General features: G+C 35.6%; 1 protein-coding gene across 1 annotated transcript; it reads right to left on the reverse strand.

Annotated features, from left to right (window-relative positions):
• Window positions 1-3,336: 3,336 nt before the first annotated feature.
• On the reverse strand, window positions 3,337-9,099 carry LOC124353182 (transcription initiation factor IIA subunit 2). The gene is made up of 4 exons (XM_046803054.1): window positions 8,665-9,099; window positions 7,050-7,154; window positions 4,379-4,508; window positions 3,337-3,459 (listed from the first exon to the last, which is right to left on the reverse strand). The coding sequence occupies exons 1-4, from the start codon at window positions 8,734-8,736 to the stop codon at window positions 3,425-3,427; spliced, it is 342 nt and encodes a 113-aa protein (XP_046659010.1). The 5' UTR covers window positions 8,737-9,099; the 3' UTR covers window positions 3,337-3,424.
• Window positions 9,100-17,827: the final 8,728 nt, after the last annotated feature.

A 17,827-nucleotide genomic window follows, 5' to 3' on the forward strand; every position in this document is an offset into this window, starting at 1 on the left:
TACTGCCATCTAGAAATTGTCTCACAGCTGCTTACGTGCACAGACATGTGGAACCTTGCACGTTATCTAGTTGACCGCAGGAAGAATTGCTACCTTGATTGTTTATAAAGCTCCAAGTAAGGTGGTGAGCAAATATTTGTAATAAACCAGTATGGTCACTTACAGGTGGAGTCACAGTATAGTTTTAGGAAGTTCATCTAGCATGAACCAATAATTAAAAAAGAGCTGCTCCTGTCCCCTTCCTTTTCTTGCCGCCATCTTGTTTCTGCTGTGACGATCGCCATTTGCTATTGGCCTCTGGTCAGTCGTAGGCGGTTGGTCCACGAATGCAGACCTATTGTGACCTGTATTCTGTAGTTCAGTTTTAATAATTAGTGTTGTGCTTAGTTTTTATTAAGTGCATGTTTTAGAGTTAGTGAAGTTGACACACAACATGGTGGTTGTGATTCCTGACTTATGCGTGTCACAACACTCTGGTATTATTTGTTTATTTTAATCTAGTTTGTAATTATGTGTTAGTTTAGTTATTTACCTGAAGGAGAGATTAGATTACAGATCTCAAAACTTAGTGTTACTGATTTTTTTATCACTGAAGGATGGCAAATGTCCGGAAAAATCCTGTTTCCTTCACAATCCTTCCATTGTCGAAAACAAACTTCAAACAAAGAAAACCGTATTGCTTTAACAGACAGCGTACTAGCTCCAACTATAGTCAAATTATACTGAGTAAATGCTAATGCCCAAGAATGACTCACCCAGTATTCTAATAATAATATTAATAGTAATAAATATAAACATTGGACTAAGTTTTAAACCGTAATAGTAACATTCTCTTTTCAGGGGAAGGTCTTTTATCTGTTTTCTAGTGGTGTTCAGAACTGAGTGTTTATTTATTTTAAAAGTAACTAGACAAAAATTACATTAATTACTTTGTTTAAAAAAAGGCAGTTCCTAAGAATCATTTGACCCTAGACCGGGTATGGGAATTTCCTGTACCTGTACCTTGTTTTAGGGCTACTCGTAGGTTTTTGTTAAAAATGTTATATTAACCTGATCATCATTATACATCAAAGTGTTCAGACTAAAATACAGAAATAGATGTTTTCCATAAATATATATTATTGGCTGAGAGTTAACGAAGCCTATCTCTTGTGGGGTTGGCAAATGTCTGTCTGTCCGCACAATTTCTTGATAACAAATTGATCTGCAGGCTTTAAATGCTACATGAATCTTCACTTATATATTAGCAACACTTAATTATCTCTCACTCAACAATTTACCACAAATAAGAGGATACAATTTTTTTTTTAATGGCAAGAATATTAATCACTCTTTCTATAAAATAGAGTTAGCATTAAAATACATTTTTAATACATCTCTTACTTGTTTCACATCTATCCAAACATATTATTTTACTAGGAAAAAGCTACTTGTTTGAAGTGGTATTCATCTCTTTCTCTATCAATGGCAGTATTTTGCTACACACTACATTTTGTTACTTTGACAGCTGTTTACTCGTCAGTTTTAATTGCTTTTAAAAATTGTATCACTATGGATAAAAAATGCCAGAGGAGCATTCCACTGATTTTCTTCAGACAAAATGTTTAGGCTTCATAAGATGAGTCGTTGAAGGTTAAGCATTGTCTTCCAGCAAAAAAAAAAGAAATTTTTGTGTCTTTTAAAAGTAAACATTTGTTTTTTGGAAGGACTTAGGTATTGTTCAGAAGCATTTTGTAAAAATATCTGACATTTGGAAAGTTTCTCCATCATTTTGTTTTCCAAATTTTTTTCTGTAAGCCACTCATTGTAAAGCTACTGAAACAGTGTTTATAATTATAAAACATAGTCCTGAGTCTGCAGGTGCAATCATTTTCACATGTTTTCCATTGAAACCTCCCACATAGGTGGGGTAGTTCCACATCTTGTAGAAATCTTTTGATATATTAACAAACTATCTTTCTTTGCCATTATTAACAAGGATTGCGATACACCCCATAATGCTGACACAGTTTCCTTAACGATCTTTCCCAATGTTTGATGTTCCATACTGTATGGTAATGACAAATGTTTGAATGATGAACCTTTAACTAAAAAACATAATCTTAGTGCAAGTCCCTCTTCCTGCTCTGTCAGATTACCATGAACATTATACCATGATTTTTGAAATTTTATTGTATTCAAAAGTTTCTATGTCCATCCTTAAGTATTGGAAAAACCTTCCTGTATGTTGTCTTAACATTTGCTACAGATTTGGAAATTTGCAATACTCCCTCATTTCAGTTTTAACTGGATGCACAGTAAATTTATGTTCACTTGACTATAAAAAAAAAAAGAATTTGGCAACTGCATCTTTGTCACTACTTCCTCCTATATTGAATGACTAAAACAGCACCATCCTAGTTGTCCGGGCTAGGCAGTCAGCGGGTAAGCTTGAAAATAACACTTCTTATTTCAATATTTCATCCTTTTCTGTAACCATTGTTGAGTTCATAGTTTATCCAACTAAAAAAATTGAAAATTTAGTAAAAATATACTTTTAACCAAAAATTACAGCAAACATTTAGTATGCAGTGCTTGGTCAGTAGTGTAATGCAGATATCAAGGACAAAGTGACAATTTTATATTTTACTATGTATATGAAGGCTATTAGAAAACTCACCTTTTTAATGATGTCGGAAGTATAATTAATTCCACCCAGAAGTGCTCATACATGCACAAAGTCTAAAATAAGGCCCATTCACAATTTCAGTTAACGCACGAAGCTCTTAACTATGAACACTGAAATAATATGAACTGTCTTTGTTGAGAACGATCTTCCAGCAGTACATGTCAGTAACAGTCAACTATTTAAATTATAATAATCGTTTGCTAAAAAGTAATTGAAAAAGAATTGAAAACTTGGGGGGGTCCTGACCCCTTGGACCCCTCACTGGCTACATCCTTTACCGATAGTTCAATTGTTGCTGAAATTGTTGAAGCTATTCAATCAAATATCATGGAATGTTGGAGAGAAATTAAGAGTTAATTCACAGATACTAATAAAAACTGGTTTGCTCTCCAATTTCAGGGTCCCAAAACACTGCTCTTTCAACTCAAATCTAAAATGGATCAGGAGTGAAATATCTCTCAGTGACTATCTCAAGAGTGTTTAGAATGCCATTTAAAAAGAAATTTGTCCTTATTTTCAGCAGGAAATTTTACGGAAAGTCGTGTGTAACTGTTAATATTTTATAAAATAATACTGATGGAAACAAGGAGTTTACTTTAAAAACTCCTTTTTTTAATATTTAGGAAAAACAGGAGGTACATTATGGTTGTCTTAATTAAACAATAAAAAAATGTATTATAGTTTAATTTTACATGAAAAAGATGAATCTGTGAGTTAAACAGTACCAAGAAATGCAGTGACACAAAGTGGATCGGTTTATCGCCTGGCCAGAGCAGCTTCCTCACCCACATCTGTAACAAAGTATGGACAGAAGTGATAACACTGCTACAATTCCATAAATACTCCTATAGTAAAACCTCAATTATCGGAGATTACAGGTGGTGACTATCCAAACATAAATATACTACAAGTTTTGTAATTCACACCATATTTGTATGATCACAGAAGCTTCAAACTAATCACCTTCTACTTAACCTAGCATTAATTTTTCCTGCATCACATAGCTTGGATTAAAGATATATCTCGCACGATTTGACTGAAAAAACCCAATTTAGTTCTATCATTAATTAATACACAAATTCCAGGATACTTATATACATAGCTCAGCAAAATTGTTTTTGTTTTTTTTTTTTCTCTTAGGGCAAGAAGCTTATAAATTGCACTTAGTCCTGTAAGAACCTTTGCGCTGCTTCCAGAGTGATAGGATATTCAGGATGGGTATGGTTAGGGAGTAGGGGCCGCCTCCTATCGAGATCCATGAGGAAGAATTAGGGCACTACATCTTAAAGTCATCCCGGAAGAAGGGGAGGCCAGCTCTGAACCAGCCTCTCCAGTCAAAGTAGGCAGGGGGTGGCACACCCTTGTTGAGGTTAACAAGAACCTCTGAGGTAAGGGAACAAACCCCACCAACTCCAACAGTCATCTTCCACAGCAGACTAAACCTATCGAATTGCCCATGAACCCCAGAATCTCAACATTTGCGGTTAGTGATGTGCCGCTACTGGACATCCATAAGGTTGCCCAGATTGAAGTGGCACATCAGTTTTTGCTGTGCCCAGTGGTATGTTCAACTGGTAGGTATAAACCAGCCAGAAGTGATCCCTGCTGGGTAAAAAAAAAAATTGTCATTAATAACGTTACAAATAATTATACATACACATTTCTCATGGAAATACATAACCATATTGTATTTCCCGATACGGTACTTACTTTTCCCATCACAGGCAACTATCTTCACTCTGTCAACTCGAGCCACCTCTTGGACCTCTCTAAATTCCACATCGTTCAGCATGAAAGTCCACACATTATCACAGAACCTGTAAGTATTCAGTTTGCCAGCCTGTAACAAATTGCGCAAAAACACAACTGATTTAAAATTATACAACTCAACATTAACAGTACAACATTTTTTTAATTTATGCTGGTATCACTGATATACTCTACGAGTAATGACTGACCTGCGTATCAAGATTCATGTTATAGCCCCTGAATTGCAATTATCGGTATTTAAATACCTTCCATCCAAAAGCTATTGTGCTTATGTGTTTCGATTTTACAACATCATTGTCAAAGCAGTGATAATGTTACCATGATGAAGTTGCCTAATTGTGCTGTTGCAGTCCCGTATCTGGCCACAGTCAAGCTGTATCGGTTTTATTTACAATATATTAAAGTATGGGAAATATGTAATTTGAAAGTGGATATTCTGTCTAAAAAAATAAGAAAACCATTCATGTTTAGGTCTTCACATAATTTTAAATAAACTATCATGCTAAGCTTGTCATTTTGAAAAAGTTAATATTTTTGCAATTTGGAAAGTAAATTATTTAAATTGTTTTCAGTTATTGTAATGATACTCATAGAATTACTTGTGATACATTTTAAAGTTGTGATTGAATAAGAATTTTGAAACTACTAAGTACTATGAGGTCTGTCCAAAAAGTATCCAACCGCCGACTAGTAGGTGGCCGCGGCGTAACCGACCGGCTTGAACCGGTTATTGGAGGGGAGGAGCGAGCCTACTCCTTCCCATATTAGGCATTGAGTACAATCCGGTCACTCAGTGAGTCACAGCGCTCTGTTCCGTACATTACTGCTATGTGTGTGTCGCATTTCAATATGACTGAACGTGTTGAGCAGCGCATTTGCATTAAATTTTGCCCAAAACTTGGCCATTCAGCATCAGAGACGATTACTATGATACAGAAAGTTTATGGTGACGTGTCTATGGGCGATACACAAATGAAAGAGTGGTTTAGGCGGTTTAAAAATGGCCGCATATCAGTGGAGAGTGATGACCGATCTGGCAGGCCTTCAACGGCCAGAAACGCTGAACATTTTGAACGTGTAGCAATTAATGAAAACCGTCGATTGACTGTCCGAGAGCTGGAAGAAGATTTAGGAATACCAAAATCGTCAGTTTGTAACATTTTACACGAAGATTTAAAAATGAACCGTGTTTCGGCAAAATTTGTTCCTCGGCTGCAGACAGAAGACCAAAAGAACTGTCGACTTGAAATCGCACAGGACAATCTGGAGTTGATAAAATGTGACCCAGGGCTATTTAAAAAAGCCTATTACTGGTGATGATGAGCCATGGGTTTATGGCTACGACCCTGAAAAAAAAGCTCAATCTTCACAGTGGAAAACTCGCGAAGAGCAACGGCCGAAAAAGCAAGACAAAGTCAAAGCAATGTCAAGACAATGCTGACAGTTTTTTTTTACCAGGACGGCGTTGTTCATCACAAATATGCTCCAAGAGCCCAAGCAGTGAATAAGGAGTATTATCTTGAGGTCCTAAGACGGCTATGAGAGGCAGTGCGAAGGAAACGACCTGAACTGTGGACAAGCCGTGACTGGATCCTGCACCACAACAACGCGCCAGCTCATTCCTCAAATCTTATTCAGCGTTTTTTGTCAAACACAACATCAACCAACTACAACAGCCTCCCTACAGTCCTGACATAGCTCCTTGTGACTCCTGGCTATTTCCGAAATTAAAAATTCCTTTGAAAGGAAAAAGATTTGACAATGTTGAACAAATAAAACAAAATGCGACGAAGGTCCTGTTAGCCATTCCGCACAATGAATTTAAGGAGTGTTTCCGGAAGTGGGAGGAGCGTTGGAATAAGATAGTGGCTTGTGGAGAGGAGTACTTTGAAGGGGATCAGATTGCCGTTGCCGCCGAGTAACGTCAGTTCATGCCAGACGTCAAGGTCGGATACTTTTTGGACACACCTCGTAAATCTCAATCTACAAAATTCACTTCACATCCGACCCCAATATTGCTAAGTGACTCGGAATAAAGTAATACAGTATATTTGAGTATACAGTATTGTATTAAAGTCAATATGTTAATGTAATAAAGATGCCAAAACCAGTGACAGAATTTCAGTAAATTATGTTACCAACTGGGAACACTTTTAAAAAGGACAGGCTTTGGTTTTAAACTCTACAGACAATGTATTTCTGTCATGTATATCATTCACTGTAATAAATATGTTTTTATGTTATTACAAAATTTATTGTACTTCCTTTCTGCTTTTATTATATCAGGAATTTTATTAATATTATTGTAATACTTACTTATTGGTAAAATAAAGATAAGCTTATTTACAAAATCTGAAATTTACATTTAAAAAACTTGTTTTTTACTTATTTATAAAGATGTATACATTTAAATTTTTATTTGCAAGATATATAAAAAATATAATACTAATTATATATATATACATAAAACAAAGTAACATAATTTGACCACATTAATCTTGTTTCCAAATGTTCAATAATCCATTGATTTATTTCCTCACTGAAAATTTTGATTAACTCGACAGATAAATCAAATACCATTTACTGCACTAACAATGTTTAAGCACTTTACCTTAAATGTCAATCTTGACTTGACTCTGGTAGCTAATGCATTATTGATGGATTTGTCAAACTGAAGTAAAACCTTCATTGCAAGTCCAGGTGTTATTTGGCCATACTGAAACAAAAATAATACGTCAATAGTACTGTAGAGAAATTCCATAAAAACTAAGCCTTAGCATAATTTAAAAAATTTACATTTTAATTATAAAAAATCAAGTTATTTGTGATTTCCACCCCTAAAACCATATATATATTTTTGTTCAGGAGGATGAGCAGCTATACGTTAATAACAGTGAAATCTTGATTGGCTATCCCGATCAATAACCCCACTGATTATTGTTTTTTGAGTGTTTCCTCTTTCCTGTTCTAATAATTTGTTTGATAATTTAGGATCCTTTATCATTTATGAGATCGTCACTGTGTATATTATTTAACTAATTAGGCTATTTTAATTTTAAAACACGATTGTAACTATGACTATAGATAGGCTGATAGCGATTGATAATCTCGTATGTGATAGGCCTGTATGAGTAATCGATGATTATACTAATCATTATGAAAAACAGAGGGGTAGGGTACGATAAGTGGACCCGGTTTTTTATATCGAAGAATGTAGTCATCGATACCTAACATTCGCATCTCAAATCCTAGACTATTAATCGATATAAAAGTACCTATAGTCCTCAATAACAATCACACGTTTTAAATTAAAATATGAATTTAATATTTACAGTGATCAAAAAAATTATTATAATCAAAATTAGGAAAACTGAAGACGACCATATTTGCTCCTCTTACAGTTACAGTTATTTCTTTCCCCAAATTTCACTTAATGGGTTTTTTGGTACTAGTCAAACCTGTTGAAAACCACGAAAAACATGTCATCATCTTTCAAAGCAATGTTGTGTAGTTTTGTAAAATTGACTGCCATTTTTAATAATAAAAATTATTTATGTAAATTGAAATATTACCCTACATGTAGGCCTATTATTTTAAAGTGTTTACAGCTGTTGATATAGATGATTTTAAGTTAATAGTTCAAAATAATTAATTAATTAGTATCGATTGATTTAGGTATATAGACGGTTATGATTAAGTAATATCGTTTGCCAATTTCGATATAAAAAAACCAGGTCCTCTTATCGTACCCTACCTAAACAGAGTCCCCTTATTGAATTAAATTTCGTACAATATGAATTTATTATTTGTACAATATCGCTTTTGTGGAACTATTACAGGTAACTTACTTGTAGGCTACCTCCATGCCCCTATTACGTTTAGTGGGATCCTCTGACCTCCCTTATGTTAGCCTACTTAGGGGATGATTATTTTTGATGAGTTTTCTAGAAAATAGGCTAAGACACTGAAACATGTTTTAGAAACAGGGAGGTTACTTACTCACCCTAAGAGAAGAGTCACATGGTAAAATATCATATAGGCCTATTTATTATTTATTGGCCTTAGAAACACTTGTTAAGAAAAAAAAATGTATACGGGGAAATGGCCCAAACCCCGAGCCTGAGGGGTGACCGCACATTAGGCTTGCCTCATTATTAGTAAAATAAGCTTTACTGAATAATACATTATAAAGTTTAAAACGCTTTTTGGGGAAAAAAGGTTTTTACCTGCATAAGTTCCTCTAGACTTTCCTGTAATGTGTTTCCAATTGTTGTGTTTCTATACAGTTGGTAGGTCATTTTTAAAATATTTCAGATTAAAGTAGGTATATATTATTGTACGCAGTTTAACTTTTTTTTAATCTGTCCACACTATATCTTTTAATGTATAATGGAATATTATAAAATATCCTGCAAAAAAAAAAAACTCCACAACACTGAAATATTAGGAATAGAAACGCAAAAACTTGTCCTAAACTAGATCACTAGACACTTCAAATAGTATTTTGTATGACTACCCGGCTTATTTTCTTTGACAAAACTAGTTTTCTTTAAAAATTTTCAATCCGTCGTCTATCGCCCCTCTTCTAACCTATTCAATAATCAAATCCAATCCTAAGCTGTAAAATTCCGAAATCTAATCCATCTTTTTTTGTTCAAAATATGTAAAACTCATTTGACAGGTCTACCAACTGTAAAAATATGCCGCGGTTTTTTCATTATTTGTTTAACTAGTTTTAATATTGACAGTCAAAGCTTTTAATTACTGACTAGCAGTTACCCTGATTTTCACACGGTTTCCGATTAAATAGCTATAGGTATAACCTTTGTAATGACACGATAATACACACTCGTGTAAACGATTGGTTGTCACTGGAAAATAATCCAAACAACCTAATTAATTTAAGAATAACTAAACTGTTAAAAAAACACAATTATTTTGTCGATAGTGAAATAATGAAATACACAAATTTCTCTCCAACATTCAATAGTGTAACTTAGATGGAAAACATAAAAACCAATATTTAAGACTTTTTTTATTGTTTTAAAACCAATATTTAAGACTTTTTTATTGTTTTGTGTACAAAACAATAAAAAAGTCTTAAATATTGGTTTTATGTTTTTCATCTAAGTTAAAAGTGGCCAATATAAGCTCCATCTACAGCAATTCAATAGTGTGTGTGTTTTTTTTTAGTGAACAGCTCCAACAATTTCAGTAACACTTGAAATATTTAAGCCCAGAGTGGAGGAATACTAAATTTGTAAAAATCTTAGTGGAATAACATGTGATGTGTATTTTAATTAATTAGAAAACATTACTAGGCAGCACCTCTTCCGCGCCGAGCCCCACTTAGTTACTATAGTATGTTAGAGCTCTAAAATAACTATTAAACGGAAATAGACATGTTTATGGTACCCGTATTATTCCAATGTGCATTGCTAAAAGGTAAATAAAATCCCTTGTTAGTTTCCTTGTTTCCATGGCGAAATAAATAAATAAATAAATAAATATATATATATATATATATATATATATATATATATATATATATATATATATATATATATATATATATATACTCTCTCTGAAAAGTCTACTTCAGAAAAAAAGCGTATAATTCCAGTCAGTGTTATATACGCCCAAAGGGATACTTTGGAACCTACACTGGTTAAAACAAAAACCGATGAGTAATTTAAATCTGGGTATATGGATATCCGGGTGCAAAACCTCATTAACAGGGAATTTCGTGGTATTGGGGTGCAAGGATAAATCTATAGGTCTAGTCTACTGCGAGGGATTACTGTTGGCGTTGGTGGGGCTCCCTAAGTGTGAAATGCTGTTGCTAGTCTAGACAGTAGGGTGTGCCACCTCTGCCCGCTTTGACTTGAGAGACTGATACAGAGCTGGCCTCTCCTTCTTGTTACTAGACATGTCTGAGAGTGAGGTCCAAAAGCATTCCTCATTATCCCGATAGGAGGCAGGCCGTACTACCAAACCTTATACATCCGAAATAATCGGTCACCCCGGAAGCAGCGTAAAAGGTCCTTTTAGGACTAAGTGTATTTTCTCAGCTTCTTGTCCTAAGATAAACAATTTATTTCAAGTCTAAGGTATGAGTAATTTCGCTGCTGTAGTAACGTTTGCCGGCCGAAGAAGTTGAGTTTAAATGTATACTTCGGTTAAATGTGTCTACTTAAAGTATATATATATACTTTAAGTATATATATATATATATATATATATATATATATAATACTTAAAGTATATATTATATATATATATATATATATATATATATATATTATATATATATATATATATATATATATATATAACCTTAAAACCTAATAAAAAATACAAAAATATTATATTATTTGATTGCTTTTAAATGGCGTCCGTTAAAATTTTAAACATTTATATGTCTTAAATTAAGTAATTTTGTGAAAGAATTACGACAATACAATTTTTAGTACATGTATAGTACATGTATAAAAATACGATGAAACCAGAGCTATTTAAATCGAATATTAAATAACTGTTAGCAGATTTACTGTGACAAGACACGGCCCACAATGAGGGTCTCATCGCAGTAAACAGCCCACGGTACAAAATCAAATAAACACCAGCCCCACTGTTTTCTATGTATGTGACGAGTAACGCGTGTGCCAAATTTAATATTTCTCGGTGATTGGTAGTTTTTTTTAATTTACAAAGTATACTTAAACACCTGTATTTTTTATATTTAGAAATAATTTTCTTTTAATTTAGCATGTATTCAAATATTGTTACCAACATCAAATTTCACCGTTCTAAACAGTTTTATGTTTAAAAACAAAAATTAAATTTTTGTTACTTTAAGTTTTTTTTAACTGCTGCTTCTGTTGTTCGGCAGCAGAGTTAACCCTAAGAAAACATAAAAAATCATTCTAATTCCAAAATGTAATATTCAAAAAACTTTCCCCTTCAAAATGTGCAACGTGTTACAAATAAAGTATAGGGATTGGCAATGTTTTGTGATAAATTACAATCTGATGCTTTGGTGCTTAGATCGCGTCTGACGTGAATTCACCAATGAAAGCAATGCCATTTATCAGTTTAAACCTGTTCGAATTGGAAAATTCTTTTTTATGTGAGCGATTTATGGGAAGAAAAGAGGCTATTTTTGTCAAGTCAGACAAATTAAAAGTTAAGCTCTTATAAAGCCTACTGTGAATTAAAAAATTTACTTTCATGTCAAAGTTTCAAGTTTTGTTTCTAAATTCATGTGAGAAAACTCTTGCTATTGGACTATAGCTGTGTTCTTAGAAGGTTTCATAATCAAGTGTTTAACTCCCAAAAGGATGTTTTAGTACACTCCTTTAAAATGAGATATATTGATAAACTCGTATAAGCAAAATTATTTTACTAATTAATTGGTGACTAAAATCAGCGATTTAGACCTCACCCACCCAATATATACAGTAAATGTAAAGGAGTTCATTATTTCAAAATAATCTGAGCATAACTTTCATTATGTCATCAAAATTTTATACATGTGATTTCAAGTTGTGAATGGAAGTCATGAAAAGATCTTAAGCTGCGTTTGTTGCGTTAAGATCTTAACGCAAAAATAATACACTGTCAGAAATATTTTAGGATTTGGGGAAAAAAACCTTATAACAGGGTAAAGCAGGTCTGCCATACTATGAAGGGCTTCCAGCTTTACACGTTCTCCATTGTATCCTGGGCCTCCACTGAAACCCTTTCTTAAGTTATTACAACCTACATGGATGTATATAACGGATAGGTTAACATCTAAACAAAATAACTTCTTCTTAATATCCAGTATCTTCCCACCAGAGCAATAACCCAGTCCTGTTGATATTGCCTCAAGAACCAAAAAACATTAACATTAACATCACTCAAGGGCTAGGAATAAAGAATAGTTGTGGCGATGTTCGACATCAAATTCCACTTACACTAGTGTCTGCACATACTGTTGAACACAATTAATTTTTGTTGTTTTGTGAAACTGTTTTTTCTTAATTATCATGTAGAAATTCATATATACTATTATATACAAAAAAAATATTGGTGTCGCTCTGTTTGTTTCTGCGCGTGTTTTATCCACTCACGTAACAACTACTGGTCTGATTCTACTGAATTTTACATGGACATTCTTGAGCTTCCTGGTTAATACATAAACATAATCTTATTTCGAAAATCTATTCGCTCTACGCCCTACTGGTCTTGAAAACTCCCTTAACACTCCATTATTTATTATATTTATAGACAGCTTAATCAGCAGATAGTAAGTGGTTTTTCACCTGTAAAGTCAAGATTAATAAGTTTTAATTGTAAAATGTAGTTATACACATTTTTAAACAGGCGATAAGAAGTGTTCTTTATTATTGGTTTGTAAAAATTAGTTACACTTTACAAATGCCATGTTACGTGCAGAAGCTTTTGGTAAAAAAAACGCCATTATTTATTACATCACGATTGTGTTAACTGAATAACTAAACAGTTCAACTTTAGTCTCCTTTAGATTTAGGATACCCCCATGGTAAACCTAAAATAGTGTCGAATTGTTCCTGAAACCGTTGGAATTTTCAATTAAATATAACATATTGGACAGAAATTTGAAAAGTTTAAAGTAAATTATAAAAAAAAAAACATTTTCACTCAGGGCCACCTTTACGCTTAAATCTAAAATAGATCAAGAAATCGGAATACTGACAAAAAATTTTAGAACACGTTAAGGCAAAAATTCCCCTTTACAGTTCCCTTCTCTCACCCATCAATTACCACGTTCTGTGCATTGATATGCTAGTAGCACCATGGTGAGGTAATTGCGGTAATAAAACTCTCCATCGGACTATCTGAATTTTTCTGCAGTCCTGTAACTTTGAAGGCAGCTTTTAAAACTCTTCCAGCATAACTCATAGCATTCAAGTAATAATAATATTTAATGTAATTCAAAACTCACACACCCGCGCGCACGCGCATGCAAACGCGACACAAACACAACGCGCGGGAACACATAACTGGAAGGTATAGATGCTCGGTCACTTCAGAGACCAGAGAATTCTTCAAACAAAGAAGATGAAAGTCTGGCAGCAAAATTTGAATCACTGCATATGAGCACTCAAACTCTTAATGCAGTCGGTGTCAAAAGTTAGACCAGACCTGTTGCTGATATCTGAGCCTTATGAGAATCCCGACACCTATAAGGGGTAATTGGCGTCACGGGAAAGCCGGAATAATGGTCTGAAGAAACACACCCCATTCCAATACACAGAACCACAACCTATAACCGATCCTTCACTGTTACCGTCTGCTGTAGATTATGGAACTCCTTACCAGATCCTGCCACACAAATTGAGAGCCGTAAACTGTTTGTGGCGGAGCTGAGACGAAGATACCTGGACCGGATGATCGTGGCTACTCTGAGTCGTGACCGTGTGAACGGAATACCGTAAGTGTAAGTTTTAGTTAATAAGCCTTATTTTGCACTATTAAGATTAATTTTGTTTAAGAGGTGAAATGTAAGAAAGGACCATATGGTCCTAATTTCGCCTCAATAAAGAAGTGTTTCATTCTTTCTTTCCTTCCAGAAGATCGCCTGTACTAACGAAGGATTTGTGAGAGCGAAGCTGGGAAATGTTCACTTTCTTAGCTGTTATGTGCCACCCAAGCTACCCGATGTTAGATGGGACATCACGTTCATGAGTTCCTCCGACAACATGACAACCTACACCAAGAGGCTCTTCCCAGTAGCTATCGCGGGTGACTTCAACGCATGGTCAGTCAACTGGGAAAGCAAACAAACTAACAGGAGTCACAATCCCTGTCAGAAACAATATCCAGCCTAAATATAGTATTACGAAACAAATGGACCTATGAAAGAGATGGAAAGAGCTCCGTTACTTGTCATTTGTAAGTCCCAACCTCGTGACGTGAAATAATAGCTCTTGCACGGTAACGGATACTTTCGACCTAAGCAATTACAGGCAGATAACCTGGGAGATACCAACAGATGGCGGGAAGAAATCGTTGCAGGTAAAAAAGGCCAACGAGGTTGGAAGGCTGGTGTTTTGACCATGAGTCCTTTACTGCTACGTTGGAAAGGAGATCCATCAACACCAAGAAAGTCACTGAAATGTTGATGAAACGATGAAGCAGGTGACCAAAGCCTGATACACGACAATGCCTCGAAAAAAATCACGGCAATCAACACTCGTCAATGCATTGGTGGAACAATATGATAGCAGTGCTACGACAGGGGTGTGTACTTAGGAGGAGGAAAGTAACGTGGCTGAGACTAGGCCAAACTACGCAGAACTAAGAACTACAATAAGGCGCTCACTAAACTAGCCAAGGTAATCAAGACCTGTACGAAAACGAAGAGCTGAAGGAGCTTGTCGTAGAGGTCAATAATGTTCCGTGGAAAACACCCTATAAATGTTTTATTAAGAGCCTCGAAAGCCAACTAATGCTCCCGCCCGCGTGTTCGAGGATGCTGCACAAGATCGTGATAGAACTGTTCCCACATCATCGTAGTTATAAACATCACATTGTGTAAATGGCAAGGGAGAAATACCCCCAATGACATTGCTAGAACTGAAGGCAAACTACGGGGAAATGGCGAACTCAAAAGCCCCCCGGAATGGACGACATCATAAATATTACACTTGAAAAAAATCGAAGAAGCACGGGAGATGTTCTGCTCCATTTATAACAGGTGTCTGCAGGAGAGAGGTTTTCCCCCAAGTGGAAGCGGCAGAGTTTGATTTTTCTATCGAAGGGAAGAAACTACTGAACGAAGCACCAAGTTACCGTCCGTCCGTTGTGCATGTTGGACACTGTGGTCACGCTGGTTATGAGGAATACGATAAACTTTGCCAGGTGGGATCGCATCCTGGGGACATTGTCTAAGATGGAAGTTTCCAGTTACCTGCAGAAGGTAGTAGTTATGTCACTTCAGTGAACGGATCATGGAGTACGACACAGATGGCGGATTTCAGGAATACCACGTTTCTCGAGGAGAACCATAAGAATCATAGCTGAGACCGCTCCTCTAATATATTATATATATCTAATATATAGACCTCAAGATATTCAAAGAAAATCTACTCTCGTTATGACTGTCTCAATCTTCAACGTGATCTGAACCTAATTGCTGAGTGGTGCGATGATAATAAGATGGTCATTAACTCAACCAAATGTCTTACAATCACCTTCTGTCGTCTGAAGAATCCTGTTGCTTTCAATTACACTGTATCCGGCGACATCAAGCGAGTGACCTCGATAAACGACCTTGGAGTAAGTTTGACTACAAATTTGTCACCCGATGCACACATTGATGCGGTATCTTTGAAGGCAAACAAAAATGCTAGGATTCATTTTTCGAATGTCTAGAGGGACGTTCGGTGACGAGACACTACTGCTCTTGTATAAGGCTTTAGTTCGGCCTAATCTGGAATATTGTACTCTTGTTTGGTCCCCTCATTACGCATCTCATATTCACAATACTACAGAGTATTCAAAACAAATTTTGCAGACTTCAAGGAGTCCGGAGAGGTGCAGCCTATCGGAAGGTCTCTGTCCCCGCACTTGAGCAGGAATTTCTTCTGCCTACGCTGGAGTGCAGAAGGAGAATGTTTGATATTATTTTCCTGCACAAGCTTATCAACGGGGCGATCGATTCACCAGAGCTTCTGAGTAGGATATCCCTCTTGGTGCCTGCTGGAACCAGATCCAGGAATATGTTTTCAACCTGCCACCACTCAAACAATTACAGCTATCACGGTCCTATTGCTCGACTTCATAGGCGTGGAAACAGCATTCCTTCCGATGGTGATATGTTTTATGACAGCATCGCACACCTTAAAAAGAGACTGCAACAGTAATGAGTGATAGAGTTTTTTCCCCCTTAATATCAGTTGGAGATGATGTTTGTGATTTTTCACTATTGTAACATTATTTCACAAATCTTAATACTTATTTATTATTCCACTGCATAATCACTACTTTCTGTAATTTAATTAGTTGTTATTTATTTTGTTGATGTTATATTTAAGTTGCATGAAAATGTTGTGAAATTATTGTATATTGGCGGATGCCGTTGAAATAATAATAAATAAATAAATAAATAAATATTATGTACGATGGATTACCAAGTGTGTAAATACTATTGTCGTAACTCCAGTAGCATTCGCTGGTGACATTGTATTGGTAATTTTTTGAGATCACATTCAAGAATTACACTGATTAGATGAACGAAATGTGACAAAGATTTGCAGGACACAACACGGAAGCCACACTCATTGCCACTCTGGAAACATAAACCTCAGATTCGGCGGACACGACATAATCTACTAGAAAGCAATAAACCCCTAGGTAGTAATGATAGACTCCTGTCTTAATTTTAAGGGGCAAGTTCAGCATGCAAGCACCATGGCGGCTACAGTTATAAACGACCCGTAACGGCTTATGCCCAACTTAGGAGTCCGAAACAGAACAGACGAGTTCTTCTGATGTCAGTACCCAGTTCAATCATGAAATATGGCCTTCCTACTTGGGCGGATGCATTAGCAACGCAATTTACACGCAGGAAGATGACATCTGTATGTAGACTCACTGCACTGCGGGTAGCAATTGCTTTTCACACAATCTCAAGGGACGCAGCAGATGTCATCTCCGGACTTGTACCAATTGAGATCCTTACGGAAGAGCAGAAACGAAGGAAGTCGGTTCAAAGAAGAGCGAAAGTCTAGAAAGAAGGGGTCATTAAGACTGAAGAAAGAAGTAGATCCATAAGACGATGGCAGAAACGTTGGGGCGAATCCATAAAGGGAAGATGGACACATCGTCTTATCCTTCCAATGAAGAAGTGGACAAAACCGTTCAAATAGCAAAGTCAGCAACCATTTTTCGCAAATTTTGTCAGGATACTGGTGCTTCAGGGCTCATTTCAACTAGTACAAGTGCAAGAAATTCATAGAGTGCCCAAATTATACGGTGATCGATGATGATGCGTAGCACGTACTTTTCGCGTGGTCCCCCCATAACACGAATCAAAACGAACTAGAACGGTCATCCCAGGTAGAAATTATACCTTAGTATACCTAACCTTGCCTTTAATATTTACGGTTTTGGTCATTAATTATATTGCCAAGATCTGGCCATCGACTTCTGACCAGATAAGTTGTGACGAAACCCCTACAAACTTAACCAATCCAGCACTACTTTTGAAAAATTGAATTCTTCTCTCTTTAATAAAAAAACTATGCGCGCGCGCGTGGTGCTTGTGTTATTAGTGTCCTTTGATAGTGACACAATATATACCCACGGTGTTGCTTGGTCTATTATTGTTGATTTTATTTAAATTTATTATTCGATTTGATG

The sequence above is a fragment of the Homalodisca vitripennis genome, chromosome 1 (genome assembly GCF_021130785.1).
Source record: "Homalodisca vitripennis isolate AUS2020 chromosome 1, UT_GWSS_2.1, whole genome shotgun sequence".
Classification (NCBI taxonomy): Eukaryota; Metazoa; Arthropoda; class Insecta; order Hemiptera; family Cicadellidae; genus Homalodisca; species Homalodisca vitripennis.

Coding starts and splice junctions, on each gene's coding strand:
- LOC124353182 (XM_046803054.1), bottom strand. CDS start 8,736: ATGACCTACCAACTGTATAGAAACACAACAATTGGAAACACATTACAG. Junction 7,155..8,664: donor GTCTAGAGGAACTTATGCAG/GTAAAAACCTTT, acceptor TTTTTGTTTCAG/TATGGCCAAATAACACCTGG. Junction 3,460..4,378: donor AGTTGCCTGTGATGGGAAAA/GTAAGTACCGTA, acceptor ACTTTGTTACAG/ATGTGGGTGAGGAAGCTGCT.